The 16,700-nt window shown below is 35.1% G+C and overlaps 1 protein-coding gene across 2 annotated transcripts in view; it reads left to right on the forward strand.

The window, feature by feature from the left end:
- Nucleotides 1-14,481, forward strand: part of LOC101887582 (leucine-rich repeat-containing G-protein coupled receptor 4) — a 98,541-nt gene extending 84,060 nt beyond the window's left edge. For both annotated transcript variants that reach the window (XM_059129551.1, XM_059129552.1), the window contains 7 exons: nucleotides 6,485-6,622; nucleotides 6,685-6,825; nucleotides 7,035-7,100; nucleotides 7,175-7,318; nucleotides 9,574-9,941; nucleotides 12,016-13,827; nucleotides 13,901-14,481. In XM_059129551.1, coding sequence (XP_058985534.1) covers nucleotides 6,485-6,622; nucleotides 6,685-6,825; nucleotides 7,035-7,100; nucleotides 7,175-7,318; nucleotides 9,574-9,941; nucleotides 12,016-13,827; nucleotides 13,901-14,343 — 3,112 coding nt within the window. In that variant the 3' untranslated portion in view covers nucleotides 14,344-14,481. The remainder of the gene's footprint in view (nucleotides 1-6,484; nucleotides 6,623-6,684; nucleotides 6,826-7,034; nucleotides 7,101-7,174; nucleotides 7,319-9,573; nucleotides 9,942-12,015; nucleotides 13,828-13,900) is intronic.
- Nucleotides 14,482-16,700: the final 2,219 nt, after the last annotated feature.

Consider the following 16,700-nt stretch of genomic DNA (forward strand, 5'->3'; position numbering starts at 1 on the left):
GAATCTTGGCAATTTCGATTGAATTTATCCTAAAAACAAGTACTTCAAATTTGGTGAAAATCGGTTCGGATATAGCTATAGCTCTCATATATATGTTTCATCCGATTTGGCGTTTTAAACCCCTCACATGCGTAATATGCGCTTTATAACAATGGTATTTGATACCGGACATCAGTTCGATACAGCTGAAAAATACCTCTGCAAATTTTATCGAGATTGGTTCCGATTTTTATAAAACTTCGACATACATCATCATCTGATGTATGTGATATCAGCCCAAATTGGATAATTTTTTTTTACATTCTACCGAAGTTTTCGATGTGTTAAAATTCGGTACGGTATATCTATTGCTCCAATAAATATTTATACCCTATACCACAAGGTCTTGTGCATTTGTTTGTAACAGACAAAAGGAAACGAGATAGACCCATAGTTCCTTTTGATGATCTGCATAGAATCACAGTCTGAGTCGATTTATGTATGTTCGTCCGTCCGTCCGTCTGTCCATGTATTTTTGTAAACAAAGTACAGTTCGCATTTATTACCCTATCCAGATGAAATTTTGCTCAATTCATTTGTTTGGCCCAAGGACGAACCATATTGAAATTGGAGATAATTGGTCAAAATTTATATATAGCTCCCATATACATCTTCGTCCGATTTGCCTTTTTTTGTGCACGAATCGTGTAATATCAGCCCGAAGAGTATGGGATTTTGCACATATAACCAAATTGGGCCTGAAAATAAGCATGCCAAATTTAATCGAAATTCGTTCAGATATAGCTATTGCTCCTATATATATTGTTCATCCGATTTGTTATTTTAGTCCTCCGCAGCCGTAATATGCACTCTGTAACAACAATATTTGGGGAATTATATCAAATGCAGCTCAGAAATAACTTTGCTAAATTTGATCGAAATCGGTTTTGATTTGGATATAGCTCCCATATATAACTTCGTCCGATTTACATTTTATTGTGCACCAAACGTCTAATATTTGCCCAAATGGGATAGAATTTGGCACATACGACTGAATTGAGTCTAGAAGCTAGTATGTCAAATTTGGTGAAGATCGGTTCAGATATAGCTATAGCTCCTATATATATTGTTCATCCGATTTGTTATTTTTGTTCTCCGCAGCCGTAATATGCACTCTGTAACAACAATATTTGGGGAAATATATAAAATACAGCTCAGAAATAACTTTGATAAATTTTATCGATATTGGTTCAGATTTGGGCATAGCTCCCATATATAACTTCATCCGATTTACTTTTTATTGTGTACCAAAAGTCTAATATTTGCCCAAATGGGATGAAATTTGGCATATACAACCGAATTGAGCCTAGAAGGTAGTGTGCCAAATATAGTGAAGATCGGTTCAGATATAGCTATAGCTCCCATGCATATATTGTTCATCCGATTTATTATATTTGTTACCCACAACCGTAATATGCCCTCCGTAACAACGATATTCAGGGAAATATATCAAATACAGCTCAGAAATATCTTTGCCAAATTTTGTCGAGATAGGTTCATATTTGGATATAGCTCCTATATATATCTTTATCTGATTTCAAGTTAATTTTGCACTTTTTGTCCTTTAAACTTTAAATTATAATTATAATCATAGCGTGTATGATTGAATTCTCCCATAAAAACTTTTAATTGTTATGTGGAGCTCTACTAAATTAGCATAGTGATGTAGGGTATCATAAAGTCGACCTTGCCTTACTTTAGGACTTTCTTTACTGTTTTTTTTTTTTTTTTTTTTTTGTTTTTGACAATTGAAGCCACATTTTCCAAAAGATTTGTCAAAAATTTCGTATTTGTAGTTTGTATAGTTCGTTATGTTATTATCCGTTGCCAGAATATTGTATATATACAGGTCCACGTTATCCCATAGCGGGTATATAGCAGTACCTCCCAATATTCGGTATTTTGATCATTTTATTCATATTTTTCGTATTTTTTTTAGAATTTGTAATAAAATTAACATAGCGTATATTTAGGTCCACGTTTGCCCATAGCCCCTATATAATGGTTCACCCAGATATTTGCCATTTTTACGACTTAGTCCATATATACTATTGGTTTTTTATACCCTCCATCTTTGAAAGGAGGGTATATTAAATATTCGTCGTAGACCCCACAAAGTATATATATTCATAATCAGCATAAAATTCTAAGTCGATTTAAGGATGTCCGTCTGTCTGTTTGTCCGTCTGTTTGTCTGTCTGTTGAAATCACGATACAGCCCACATTTTTTGACGTAGAGCCCCAAAATTTATCAGAGCAATTTGTATTGTGTCTAGGATGGTTGGTATTGAAAATGAGATATATCGGTTCTGGTATAGTCCCCATATAACGGTACCTCCCGATATTCAGTATTTTGATGATTTATGCCACATTTTTTCACGGATTTGTCTGAAAATTGGTATTTGTAGGTCATAATGGGTTCTAGCTCCTTTGGCGAAACATTGCATGTGTAGCCCCGATTTGGTATAGCCCCCATATAACGGTACCTCCCGATATTCGGCATTTTAATGGTTTTTGCCACATTTCTTCTAATGTTTCCTTTACCCTAGGGTGGAGAGTATTAAAAGTTTTGCCCGGCCGAACTTAAAGTGTTTTACTTGTTTAATACTAGCAAGTGCTCGCTACCTTGACAGCGAAAAGTCCACCTTAAAATTTATATTTGTTCCAAGAGTTCGTGTTAGGCTTTTTAGTACCAAAAATGCCATTTGTTTTACTAAATTTTCAGATCTAATTTTTAGACTCTCAAGGTTTTTTGTATTATTCAAGTTTTTCCCTTTTTGTAAAGAATAATAGGAAAATTTGTATCTTTTACACTAAAAAGTCTCAACAATTTTTCATTTTGAAGTTGACCGATTTTTTTGTCCAAAACCATTTCGACGTTTCCATATGTAATCCCAAGAAACCAACAGTGACTTCAATAGCAAATTTCTGAATTTCCGCTCTATCCTATAAATTAAATAACTCTTACTACGTATATCCAAAACAATCCCCACCTCTCCATACTAGACGCCTACTGTGATCTGAAATCAGTATCATTTAGTACTTCACTTTACTGATATATAAACAACTCCCACATCTCAACACCAGATACCAAGAGAAACCTCAATATGAAATCTCGAGATTCCAGCTCTACTCAATACCAAATTTAGTAACATTTTGTACTTTTCGTTCAATTTTGGTACACATTTCCAAAATCACCTCTATATCTCCACAGACACCTACAGTGATGACATCCATTAGATTTCAGATCTTTAAGATTTAACATAAGTACTTTTCGAACAACTATATTCGGATATGCGTATTTCCAAACCCACCTCCATATCTGAACCACATACCCCAATAGTGACATCTGTATTAAGTTTCAGAATTTCATCTCTTTTCCGTCACACAATTCTAAATTAAGTACAATTATAGTACTTATTTCCATAACCCCCTCCATATCACAATTTCACATACCAACAGACACCCCATGATCAAATTCTGGGATTCTATCTCTACGCCTTCACTTAAGATCAAATTTCGAGATTTCCCTTAACCGAATACCAAATTTAGAACAATTTAGTATATTTCGTACAAACTTAGGACTAATTTCCAAGCCAACGCCAAATCTCAAATACAAATACCATCAGTAAATTAAATGCCAGATTTCTGAATTGTATCTCACTCAATACCAAATGTTGTACCATTCGCTATTTCTCGTACAATTAAAGAAGCACACATTTCCGCAATCACTTCCATTTGTCCAGGCTACACAAGAACAGGGACCCTAATGACAATTTCAGATTTCACAAAGTACTACTACTTTTTACACTTGTAGTACACATTTCTAAAACCACCTCTATATTACGAACCCGCTACCAACAGGGACCTCAATACAAAATTTCAAAATTTCAGATTCATCCGTTCACACAAACCGAAACGGTTCCAAAATTATATATCAAACTTACTTTCCAATCTTAATTCTCGCACTGTTTCAAATTTAGTACCATTTAGTACAGTATCTTCATTTAGTACACCTTCGCAAAACGACTTTCTTATATCAAACATACTTTCCAACCTTGATTTTCATACCAACCTTCAATTTTTTAGCTTTATCCGCTCATATTATACCAAATGGTACCATTTTAGAAGTTTAGTTATATTTAAGAACATTTATTTTGGTGCATCTTTCCTCCACTCCATTAGTGAGTCTAATTCCAAAATTAAGTATTTCAGCTCCATCAGTTTATTACAATTCCAATTGGTATCAAATTTAGTACCATTTGGTACACATAAGTACGAAGTTCCAAAGCAAATTGTACTTGATTTAGTACATTTTAGTACATATGAGTACAAATTTTCAAAATTACCTACATGTAAAATCTTACACTCCGATAGTTGTCTTATTTCCAATTTTCAGTATACCAGTTCTATTGGTTCACCCAAATCCAAATTTAGTATAATTTCGTACACTAAAGTACAATTTTCATAACTACCTACCGTCCATAATAATCTTATTTCCAAATTTCAGGATTCCAACTCTACGGGTTCACCCAAAATTTAAGTTGTACTAAATTAAGTACCATTTAGTACACACAAGTCCGAATCTCCCAAAATACCTTCAATAGTTTTCTTATTTCTAATTTTCAGAATTCCAGCTCTATCGGTTCCCCCAAAATCGAAGTTGTATCAAATTTCGTACCATTTCTAACTTTTCGTGCATATACGTACAAATATCGAAAAAGTCCTCCCTATTTCAATCAAATACTCCACCAGTAATGTTAATTTCAAATTTCAGGATTCCAGATCCATCTGTTCTTCAAAATTCAAATTGTACTAAATTTAGTATCGCTTAGTACTTTTCGTATACATGCGTACAGACTTCCTAAACTACTTCCTTATATCGACTCAACTTCACAACCATGATTCCCATTCCAAATTTTAAGCTTTACGTCTAATCGTTCACATGATATGGAGTATATATTAGAGGGTATATTAAGTTCGTCATTCCATTTATAACTCATCGAAATAATCATTTTAGACCCAACAAAGTATATATATTCTTGATCAGCGTAAAATTCTAAGACGATTTAGCCCTGTCCGTCCGTCTGTCCGTCTGTTGTAATCACGCTACAGTCAAAACGAATTAAGATTGGAATCTAAAATTTTGCACATATCTCTCCTTTGTCTGCAGGCAGGTCAAGTTCGAAGATGGGCTATATCGGTCCACGATATCATATAGCCCCCATATAACGGTACACCCGATATTCGGTATTTTGATGATTTTAGCCACATTTTTCAACAGAATAGTCTGAACAGTCACAAGGAGTTCCTTGTGAGTACTTTATCCTTTGGTGGAGAATTATCTATATACGTCCACGATATCGTATAGCCCCCATATAACGGTACCCCCCGATATTCTGGACTTTTGATAGTTTAGCCACTTTTTGCAATGGAATTATCTGAAAATCCACACAAGGAGTTCCTTGTGAGTACTTTATCCCTTGGAAGAGAATTATCTATATACGTCCACGATATCGTATAGCCCCCATATAACGGTACCTCCCCCCCCCCCTATAATTTCGATATTTTGATGATTTTAGCCACATTTTTCAATGGAATTGTCTGAAATTCCACACAATGAGTCCGTTGTGAGTACTTTATCTATTGGAAGAGAATTATCTCCATAGATCCACGATATCGTGTATCCCCATATAACGGTACCCCCCGATATTCTGGATTTTGATGGTTTAGCCACTTTTTGCAATGGAATTATCTGAAAATCCACATAAGGAGTTCCTTTTGTGCACTTTATCCCTTGAAAGATAATTATCTATATATACCCACGATATCATACAACCCCCATATAACCGATTTATTTATATGTTATAATAGACACACCTTTTGGTAGAGCTCTCATATGAAAATATGCCCTGATTTCATACATTTCCGGGTTTTTGGATACAGTTTACAATCGATGGATTCTAAACCATTTTTTCAAAAAATTTTAATGAAAAAATTTTTAATTTTTTTTTTTCGAAATATTATTTTCTAATCATGAATTTGAAAAATAATATAAAAAACCTAGTTTTTGTAAATATTTTGAAATACTTTTTCTAATCATGAATTTGAAAAATAATATCAAAAAAATTAAAATTTTGTTTTTGTAAATATTTTTCCTACAATAGTGGATTGATTATTTCGATGAGTTGTACACCATCCTTACTATATATGTGGGGGGATTACATTTTTACATGTAGAAAAACATATAGTTTATTTTCTAAAATTTTCTATATTCGAGGATTTAAAAAAAATATATATTCTGAAGTTTTAGATTTTTTGTATTCGCAAATTATTAAAAAATACTTATTTCGAGATTTATATTTTTCTAAAAAACTTGTTTACGTTGTTTACATTTTTTACATGTTCATTAATTGAATTGTTGCTATGGTTGTTTTTATTCCAGTTCAGCCACAAGTAATCGCCTGCGATGGATCAACGACACCGATCTGCCGAAGACCCTACAAACATTGGATTTGCGTGCGAATCCCATTTCACAAATTATGCCTGGTGCATTAAGGGGTATGACGAAGTTAAGGAAATTGTAAGTGATGGACATTTTTAATATTGTTTTGAAAAAAATATGAAATTAATTTTTTTCATTAGAATTCTATCGGATGTACGATTTCTAAAGACATTTCCCGATTTAGAGGGAAGCTATTCATTGGAAATCTTAAAATTGGATCGAGCTGGCATTATGGAGGTGCCGGGAAAGTTATGCCATCAAACACCAAGACTGAGAAGTTTGTAAGTAGAAAAGAGAAAACAGAAGTGGGAAATTCTTAAATGAGGATCATCAGATCATTCAATTGAATCTGAGAGGTTAGACGAACAGGGTCATAAGGGTATTGAAATTTGATATCAAAAAAAAAATTTTTTTTTCCTTATAATTTTCTTATAACCATGTTCGATTGGAGAAAAGATTACCCTTCTTATATGAATGTCTTCCTTTCCAGAGAGTTAAAAACAAATTCCATACGAACCATTCCCTCATTAGCACATTGCAGAGAATTGAGACTGTTGTAAGTATGGCATTCTGGAGAGAGCTGCTTATAAGCGATTTTATCGATGATGTTTTTCATATTATGTGTTTCAGAGATTTATCAAGCAACCTTATAGATAATTTACAAGGACGTCCATTCCAAGGCTTAAAACAATTACACGATCTGTTATTATCGTATAATCACATTAAAACAATACCTCATGATGCCTTTCAGGGCATAGCCAAATTACAATTATTGTAAGTGATAAATGTATATTATATTATATTTTAAATGTTATATTTTAAATTAAAATATTTTGCATATTAAAAAAAACAGTAAAGAAAGCCTCAAAGTCAGACGGGCCGACTTTATGATACCCTAGAGCTCCGCATAACAATTAAGAGTTTTTATGGGAGAATTCAATCATACAAGCTATGATTATAAGTATAATTTAAAGTTCAAAGGACTAAATATGTCGAAGCATTTGTATCATTTAAATTCGGACTTGTATTGCCTATTTGATATATATATATATATATATATATATATATATATATATATATATATATATATATATATATATATATATATATATATATATATATATATATATATATATATATATATATATATGGGAGCTATATCCAAATCTTAACCGATCTTGATAAAATTTGGCAAATATATATCTGAGCTGTATTTGATATATTTCCCCGAATATCGTTGTTATGGAGTGCATATTACGGCTGTGGGTAACAAATATAACAAATCGGATGAACAATATATATAGGAGCTATAGCTATATCTGAACCGATCTTCACCAAATTTGACATACTGGCTTCTAGACTCAATTCGTTCGCAGGTGTCAAATTTCATCCCATTTGGGCAAATATTTGACGTTTGGTGCACAGTCACAGTGCATATTACGGCGGTGGGTAACAAATATAACAAATCGGATGAACAATATATATATGGGAGCTATAGCTATATCTGAACCGATCATCACCTAATTTGGCATACTAGTTTCTAGACTCAATTCGGTCGTAAGTGCCAAATTCCATCCCATTTGGGCAAATATTTGGTGCACAATAAAAGCTAAATCGGACGAAGTTATATATGGGAGATATATCCAAATCCGAACCGATCTCGATAAATTTTGGCAAAGATATTTCTGAGCTGTATTTGATATATTTCCTTGAATATCGTTGTTACGGAGAGCATATTACGGCTGCGGAGGACTAAAATAACAAATCGGATGAACAATATATATTGGAGCTATAGCTATATCTGAACTGATTTCGATAAAATTTTTCATACTTATTTTCAGGCCTAATTTGGTTGTATGTGCAATTTCATAGAATTCGGGCTGATATTACACGTTTGGTGCACAATAAAAGGCAAATCGGACGAAAATATATATGGGAGCTATATCTAAATTTTTACCGATAATCTCCAATATCAATAAGGTTCGTCCTTGGACCAAACAAATGACTTGTGCAAAATTTTATAAATGCGAACTGTACTGTAGAATGTGATTCTATGCAGATCATCAAAAGGAACTACGGGTCTATATAGTTTCCTTTTGCCTGTTACAAACAGATACGCAAAGACATAGTACCCTGACCACCTTATGGTGTGGGTCGCCATAACATCCGGTGGTCGCTCTCAGCTCGTATTAATCGACCGTGGCATCAGAATAAATGACGAATAATATCGTGAAAATATTCTGGAGGGTTTATTAAAGCCTTGGGCACGAAAACAGTTTGGCCGCAGACCTTGGACATTCCAACAGGACTCAGTACCCTCTCACTCAGCACGCCACCACCCAAGGCATTCCTCGCTTAATTTCCAGCGCACAATGGCCACCAAAATCTCCGGATACCAATCCGTTGTAATATTGTGCCTGGAGTATTTTGGAAAGCAAGGTTGGCACTAAAAAATACCAAAGTGCCGATCACCTCAAACAAGCGCTTCACCGGGAATGGGCCAAAATTCGTGCCAAAGGTGACCAATTCGAACAAATCTAAACTTGTTGTAAAATTTGTTGCTATTTCCGACATATTTGGCTTTCATTCAATAAAATTAAAAAAAAAAATAATAAAAATTGTGGCGTTTGACTTTGTGGCATTTTTTTATCTCACCCTGCATAATGCTTCGCGAAGTAATATCTTGCGCTCTATAGCAATGTTAGTGAAAATCGATTCAGAATTGGATATGCCTTCCATATATTAGATCCCTCTGAAACCAAATTTTCACTTCTCTAAAGGCAAATGTTGATAGGTGGTTTGATCTACTTCAAGTAAATTCTTATGTTACGGGAGCTCTACTAAATATGCATAGTGGTGTAGGGTATCATATAGTCGGCTCCGACCGACTTTTGACTTTTTCTTACTGGTTTTTATTTTTCATTTTATATAATTTTTTTTACATCCTACATTCTTTTGTCCAAATATTTAATATCCTCTTTTTATTTTTTTAAATCTCTCTATTAAAACTACCAACTTAACCATTCCAGAGATCTAGAAGGTAATCAAATCTCCTCCATCCACAAAGATGCCTTTGTGGGCTTCTCCTCGTTGGAGGATTTAAATTTGGGCAATAACATCTTTCCGGAGCTGCCAGCGAATGGTCTACAGCGACTGCTGCATCTCAAAACCTTCAATAATCCAAAATTACGTAACTTCCCCTCACCCGAAACATTTCCTCGTATCCAGACACTGATACTCTCCTACGCCTATCATTGTTGCCCATTTATACCGCTTGTGGCAATGTCGGCCAGCAAAAAGCCACCACTAGTACAGGAGGCGGTGCTGTTCCCCTCCGATGCAGAGTTCGATATGAGTTTGTGGAACAATAGTATGATGGATATATGGCCACAGCTGCGTAAGTAAATATTGAAATATTTTTTCAAGGACCAAAGGACAAATAAACGTGGATTTTTTAAAGAATATTTTTTCAAGGATCAAAGGACAAATAAACGTGGATTTTTTAAAGAATATTTTTTCAAGGATCAAAGGACAAATAAACTTGGATTTTTAAAGAATATTTTTTCAAGGATCAAAGGACAAATAAACTTGGATTTTTAAAGAATATTTTTTCAAGGATCAAAGGACAAATAAACGTGGATTTTTTAAAGAATATTTTTTCTCAAGGACCAAAGGATTTTTTTCAAGGACCAAAGGACAAATAAACCTAGATTTTTTAAAAAATATTTTTTCAAGGACCAAAGGACAAATTAACGTGGATTTTTTAAAGAAATTTTTTTTCAAGGACCAAAGGACAAATAAACGTTGATTTTTTAAAATATATTTTTTTTGAAGGACCAAAGGACAAATAAACGTGGATTTTTTAAAATATATATTTTTGAAGGACCAAAGGACAAATAAACGTGGATTTATTAAAATATATTTTTTTTGAAGGACCAAAGGACAAATAAACGTGGATTTTTTAAAATATATATTTTTGAAGGACCAAAGGACAAATAAACGTTGATTTTTTAAAATATATTTTTTTTGAAGGACCAAAGGACAAATAAACGTGGATTTTTTAAAATATATATTTTTGAAGGACCAAAGGACAAATAAACGTGGATTTTTTAAAATATATTTTTTTTGAAGGACCAAAGGACAAATAAACGTGGATTTTTTAAAATATATATTTTTGAAGGACCAAAGGACAAATAAACGTTGATTTTTTAAAATATATTTTTTTTGAAGGACCAAAGGACAAATAAACGTGGATTTTTTAAAATATATTTTTTTCAAGGACCAAAGGACTAATAAACTTAGATTTTTAAGGAATATTTTTTCAAGGACCAAATAAACGTGGATTTTTTAAAATATATTTTTTTCAAGGACCAAAGGACTAATAAACTTAGATTTTTTAAGGAATATTTTTTCAAGGACCAAATAAACGTGGATTTTTTAAAGAATATTTTTTCAAGGACCAAATAAACGTGGATTTTTTAAAGAATATTTTTTCAAGGACCAAATAAACGTGGATTTTTTAAAGAATATTTCTTCAAGGACCAAATAAACGTGGATTTTTTAAAGAATATTTTTTCAAGGACCAAATAAACGTGGATTTTTTTAAAGAATATTTTTTCAAGGACCAAATAAACGTGGATTTTTTTACAATATTTTTTTCAAGGACCAAATGGCACATAAACATGGATTTTTTTACAATATTTTTTTCAAGGACCAAAGGGCACATAAACATGGATTTTTAACAATATTTTTTCAAGGTGAAATAAACGTGGATTTTTTTACAATATTTTTTTCAAGGACCATGGATTTTTAACAATATTTTTCAAGGTGAAATAAACGTGGATTTTTTTACAATATTTTTTTCAAGGACCAAAGGGCACATAAGCTTGGATTTTTAACAATATTTTTTCAAAGTGAAATAAACGTGGATTTTTTGCAATATTTTTTTTTGAAGGTGAAATAAACGTGGATTTTTTTACAATATTTTTTTCAAGGACCAAAGGGCACATAAACTTGGATTTTTAACAATATTTTTTCAAAGTGAAATAAACGTGGATTTTTTGCAATATTTTTTTTTTTTCAAGGATAAATAAACGAGGATTTTAAAAGAATTTTTTTTTTCTAGGACAAATAAACGTGGATTTTAAAATAATATTTTTTTTCAAGGATAAATAAACGTGGATTTTTAAAAAATATTTTTTTTGAAAAATATTTTTTTGAAAAATATTTTTTTGAAGGACTTAAGGACACATTTACTGGGATTTTTTAAAAAATATTTTTTGACAAATATTTTTTGAAGGACTTAAGGACACATTTACTGGGATTTTTTAAAAAAATATTTTTTTGAAGGACCAAAGGACAAATATACCTGGATTCCAGGACCTTCGGCCAGTGGAATTTCATTGAAATAAAATTCTCTTCCAAGCATCCCTTTTAAAAACTTTATTTCCATTTATTTTTCTTCTTTTCAGATAACCTGAGTAAAAAATTCGGCACCGAAATGCATGATATTTGGGATAACTTTGGCCAGGATTTTACCTATCCTGGAAATATACCCACCTACATGGAAGAGTATTTTGAGGAGGAAGGCGCTGGTACGGGTACTGGTACCGGTACAGGAGGCATGCAAACGGCCACGGGAACAGCCAGTACGTTTGCCACCTCCTTTGGTGGTGGTGGTCTTTTCGCCACAATCGGAACTGAACATACGCCCGGAAGTATACAATGTTTACCCATGCCGGGTCCATTCTTACCCTGTGCCGATCTATTTGATTGGTGGACATTACGTTGTGGTGTCTGGGTGGTTTTCCTCTTGGCACTGCTGGGCAATGGTACGGTGGTATTTGTTTTGATATTTTCCCGTTCAAAAATGGATGTCCCGCGATTTTTGGTCTGCAATCTGGCAGCTGCGGATTTTTTCATGGGTGTCTATTTGGGTATTTTGGCCATTGTGGATGCCTCGACGTTGGGAGAGTTTCGTATGTTTGCCATCCCCTGGCAAATGTCGGTAATGTGTCAAATTGGTGGATTCCTGGCCGTGCTATCGTCGGAGCTTTCGGTCTACACCCTGGCGGTGATTACGTTGGAGCGAAACTATGCCATCACCCATGCCATACATTTGAACAAGCGTTTGTCCTTGAAACAGGCTGCCTATATTATGGTGGTTGGCTGGACTTTTGCCCTGGTCATGGCTGTACTGCCATTGGTTGGAGTATCCGATTATCGTAAATTCGCCGTATGTTTACCGTTTGAGACGACGACAGGCATTGCCAGCCTGACTTATGTCATAGCTTTAATGTTCATCAATGGTTGTGCCTTTCTGACCCTAATGGGCTGTTATTTGAAAATGTATTGGGCCATTAGGGGTTCGCAGGCATGGAATACCAATGACTCGAGGATAGCCAAGAGAATGGCTTTGCTGGTGTTTACAGATTTTTTATGTTGGTCGCCGATTGCCTTCTTCTCGATAACGGCCATTTTTGGTTTGCAGCTGATCTCCCTGGAACAGGCTAAGATTTTCACGGTCTTCATTTTGCCTCTGAATTCGTGTTGCAATCCTTTTCTCTATGCCATCATGACGAAGCAGTTCAAAAAGGATTGTGTAAATCTGTGTAAACATTTCGAAGAGACGAGGGTGACAAGAGGCACCGGAGCCATGGCCAGGGGTCGAGGTATGACAGCGGAGCGTTTACCCAAAGAGTTGCCACCCCTGCTGCCAGCTGTTCATCCACCGGGATGCAGATGTTTGCGCATGATGCCTGGCGAAATGCCCATCTGGCATCGGATGCAAGAAAAGGAGGGTTCCATATGGTCGCGTAGCTGGCAAAAGCTGTGGTCCTGGTGCTCTTGCTGTGTCACCTGTTGTGAGCGAAATAGGCCTCAGCGCCTGGATAAGAGGCGTGGTCGTGCCAGTCGAGGCAATAAAAACGATCCCTACCAATATCCTTTTTCGGAAATGAAACAGAAGAAGCAGCTGAGGGCCAGTTCCATTTCCAGTGAGAATTTCTGCTCCTCTCGCTCATCCAGCTGGCGTAATGGCAATGTGACGGGTCCTCACATGACGGGCCATGCCCATGGCCATACCTGTTCGATACCCATGAAAATGATGGATCCCAATCGTAGAAGGCATTCCACGTGGTTGATTACGCGCAAGACGTCACAGGATTCGAATTTGTCCTCCTCGCGCAATGACTCTTCGGCATCGGCCACAACGGCGAGTACCTCAACGTTTCGTCTCTCGAGATCTAGTGCGGGAAGTACCACTCCCCTGCCTTCGATAATAAGTATGAGGAATGTTTTCTCAATTCATTTTTTAAATACTCACACTCTCTCTCTCTCTCTCTCTCTTCACTGCAGCCCACCCCAATAAACAACATCAACAACATCAGTTCTCTTCGACGCTACCCAAACCCCGTTTGGTACGTCAAGAAGCTGTCCAGGAGGAAGAGGACTCCTCACCACCTCGACTGGGTGTACGTTTCCTGCCCACCATACCGTCAGCAGCCGACAGCTCAGTTGTCATGGAGGATGGCGATTCGGGTTTAAGTCCCGAATACACCGGCCTTTATGCTGCCCTACAAAAATCCCATCCCCAACAACCGTTTACGGTCAAGGCGGTGGTAATCTCCTCGAATAATGGCCCCTCAACATCGACGGCTGCCGCGGCCAATACCTCACATCCTAGTAATAGTAGTAGTAATTGTAAAAACGATACTCCCCAATCACCTCAGACCCAGACCACACCCCTATCACCACCGCCCCAACTGCAGCCACCTGAACCCCAGGATAAACCGCCATGACCACGGGGTAAATATGAGCAGCAGCCACAACAGAAACCGTCACAGCAAAAGAGGACAATATTTTTTAGATCAATCGGTAATAAAGAAGCTTTTCTCTAAGAACAATGTTTCGCAATAGGTCTAAGGTAGAAAATAGAAGGTAGGGTAGGGGTGAGGGATCCGCGTTTCTAAGTTTTTTTTTTTTTTTTTCTTAAAAAGAATTCAGTCTTTAAAAGTCCTTAAAGGATGTCTATCCAGAAGTCCTAAAAAATAATTTTGTCTTTAGAAGTTCTTCCGTCTAAAAAATTCCTTTGAAAGGACCTCATTCAACAAAAGTCCTTGGAAAGGACGTAAGTCCTTTAAGGGAAATCTTGTTGTCTTCAGTCTACACAAGTCGTTTTAAAGGATTTTTGTCTCTGGAAGTCCCGATAATCCGATTTCTATCTGCATATCTGGTTCAAAAGGACCTAATTCTATAAAAGTCCTTTGAAAGTTCTTATGTCCTCTAATGGAAATCTTGTTGCCTTCGGTCTATAGAAGTCATTTCAAAAAACTTCAGTCTCTAGAAGCCTCCATAAACCGATTTATATCTGTATATATGCTTTAAAAGGACCTCATTCTATAGAAGTCCTTTGAAAGAACTTATGTCCTTAAAAGAAAATCAAATGAATAAAAGGACTTCTATCTATAGGAGCCTTTATTAACCAAATTCTATCTGTATATGTGATTTAAAAGGACCTCATTCTATAAAAGTACTTTGAAAGGACTTATGTCCTTTAAAGAAAATCTTATTGTATTCGGTCTACACAAGTCGTTTTGAAGGACTTCTGTATCTAAAAGTCTCTATAATCCGATTTCAATCAGTATATGTGTTTCAAAAGGACCTCATTCTATAAAAGTCCTTTCGAAGGACTCTTATCCTTAAAAGAAAATATTGTTGTCTTCGCTATATATAAGTCGTTAAGAAGGACTTCTGTCTGTAGAAGTCTCAAATATCCGATTTCTACCTGTATATGTGCTTTAAAAGGACCTCATTCTATAGAAGTTCTTTGGAAGGACTTATGCCCTTAAAAGAATATCTTGTTGTTTTCGGTCTATATAAGCCGTTTCAAAGAACGTCGGTCTGTAGGAGTCTTGATAATCTGATTTCTATCTGTATATGTGCTTAAGAAGGACCTAATTTCGTAAATGTCCTTTAAAAGGTCTTATGTCCCCAAAAAAAAAAAATCTTGTTGCTTTCGGTCTATACAAGTCGTTTCGAAGGACTTCTATATCTAAAAGTCTCGATTATCCGATTTCAATCTGTATATGTGTTTCAAAAGGACCTCATTCCGTACGAGTCCTTTGAAAGGACGTAAGTTCTTGAACAAAAATCTTGTTGTATTCGGTTTACATAAGTCGGTTTAAAGGACTTCTGTATCTTGAAGTCTCGATAAACCGATTTCTATCTGTAAATGTGCTTAAGAAGAACCTCCTTCTATAAAAGTCCTTTAAAAGGACTTATGTCCTTTAAAGAAAATTGTGTTGTCTTCGGTCTACATAAGTCGTTTTAAAGGACTTCTGTCTATGGAAGTCTACCTTGATATGTGCTTAAAAAAGACCTCATACTATAGTAGTCCTTTGAAATGACGTATGTCCTTTAAAGAAAATTGTGTTGCCTTCGGTCGTTTTAAGGACTTCTGTCTATATAAATTTCTATAATCCGATGTCTATCTGTATATGTGCTTTAAAAGGACCTCATTCTATAGTAGTCCTTTGGAAGGACTTATGTCCTTAAGAGAAAAACTTGTTTCTTCGGTCCATAGAAGCAATTTTAAAGGACACCTGTCGATAATCCAGTTTCTATTTGTATATGCGCCCTTAAAGGATCTCTTTCTATAAAAATCCTTTGAAATGTCCTTAAAAGGAAATCTTGTTGTCTTCGGTCTATATAAGCTGTTTTAAACGACTTCTGTCAATAGGAGTCCCGATAATCCGTTTTCTATCTATATATGCGTTTTAAAAGAACTACCCTCCAAGGACATCCCTTAAATGAAAGTCTCGTCAAAAAAGAAAAGATCTTCTTTTCATAAACGTCATTGGATTTTTCTTTGGCAAAGTTTAGCCAAGTTTCCGCAGGAGGATTTTTGTCTGTCTACTAAAGTTATTACAAATAAAAGTTTGTCTCATCCTCTAAATGTCCTTCGAAAGATCTATGTCGGTAGAAGTTCTTTCGTCTTCCGTCTTTGTCCTTTCTCAGGACTTTGAAGTTCATTAAAATTACTTCTGTATTCAGTGGACTTCATAAACCGATTTTATCGATAGATGTCCTTTAATAGATAGATGTCCCTCCAAAGAAATCCTAAAAATTGTTATCAGTTTTTGAAAAGTCCTTAGAA

The sequence above is a fragment of the Musca domestica genome, unplaced genomic scaffold (genome assembly GCF_030504385.1).
Source record: "Musca domestica strain aabys unplaced genomic scaffold, Musca_domestica.polishedcontigs.V.1.1 62, whole genome shotgun sequence".
NCBI lineage: Eukaryota > Metazoa > Arthropoda > Insecta > Diptera > Muscidae > Musca > Musca domestica.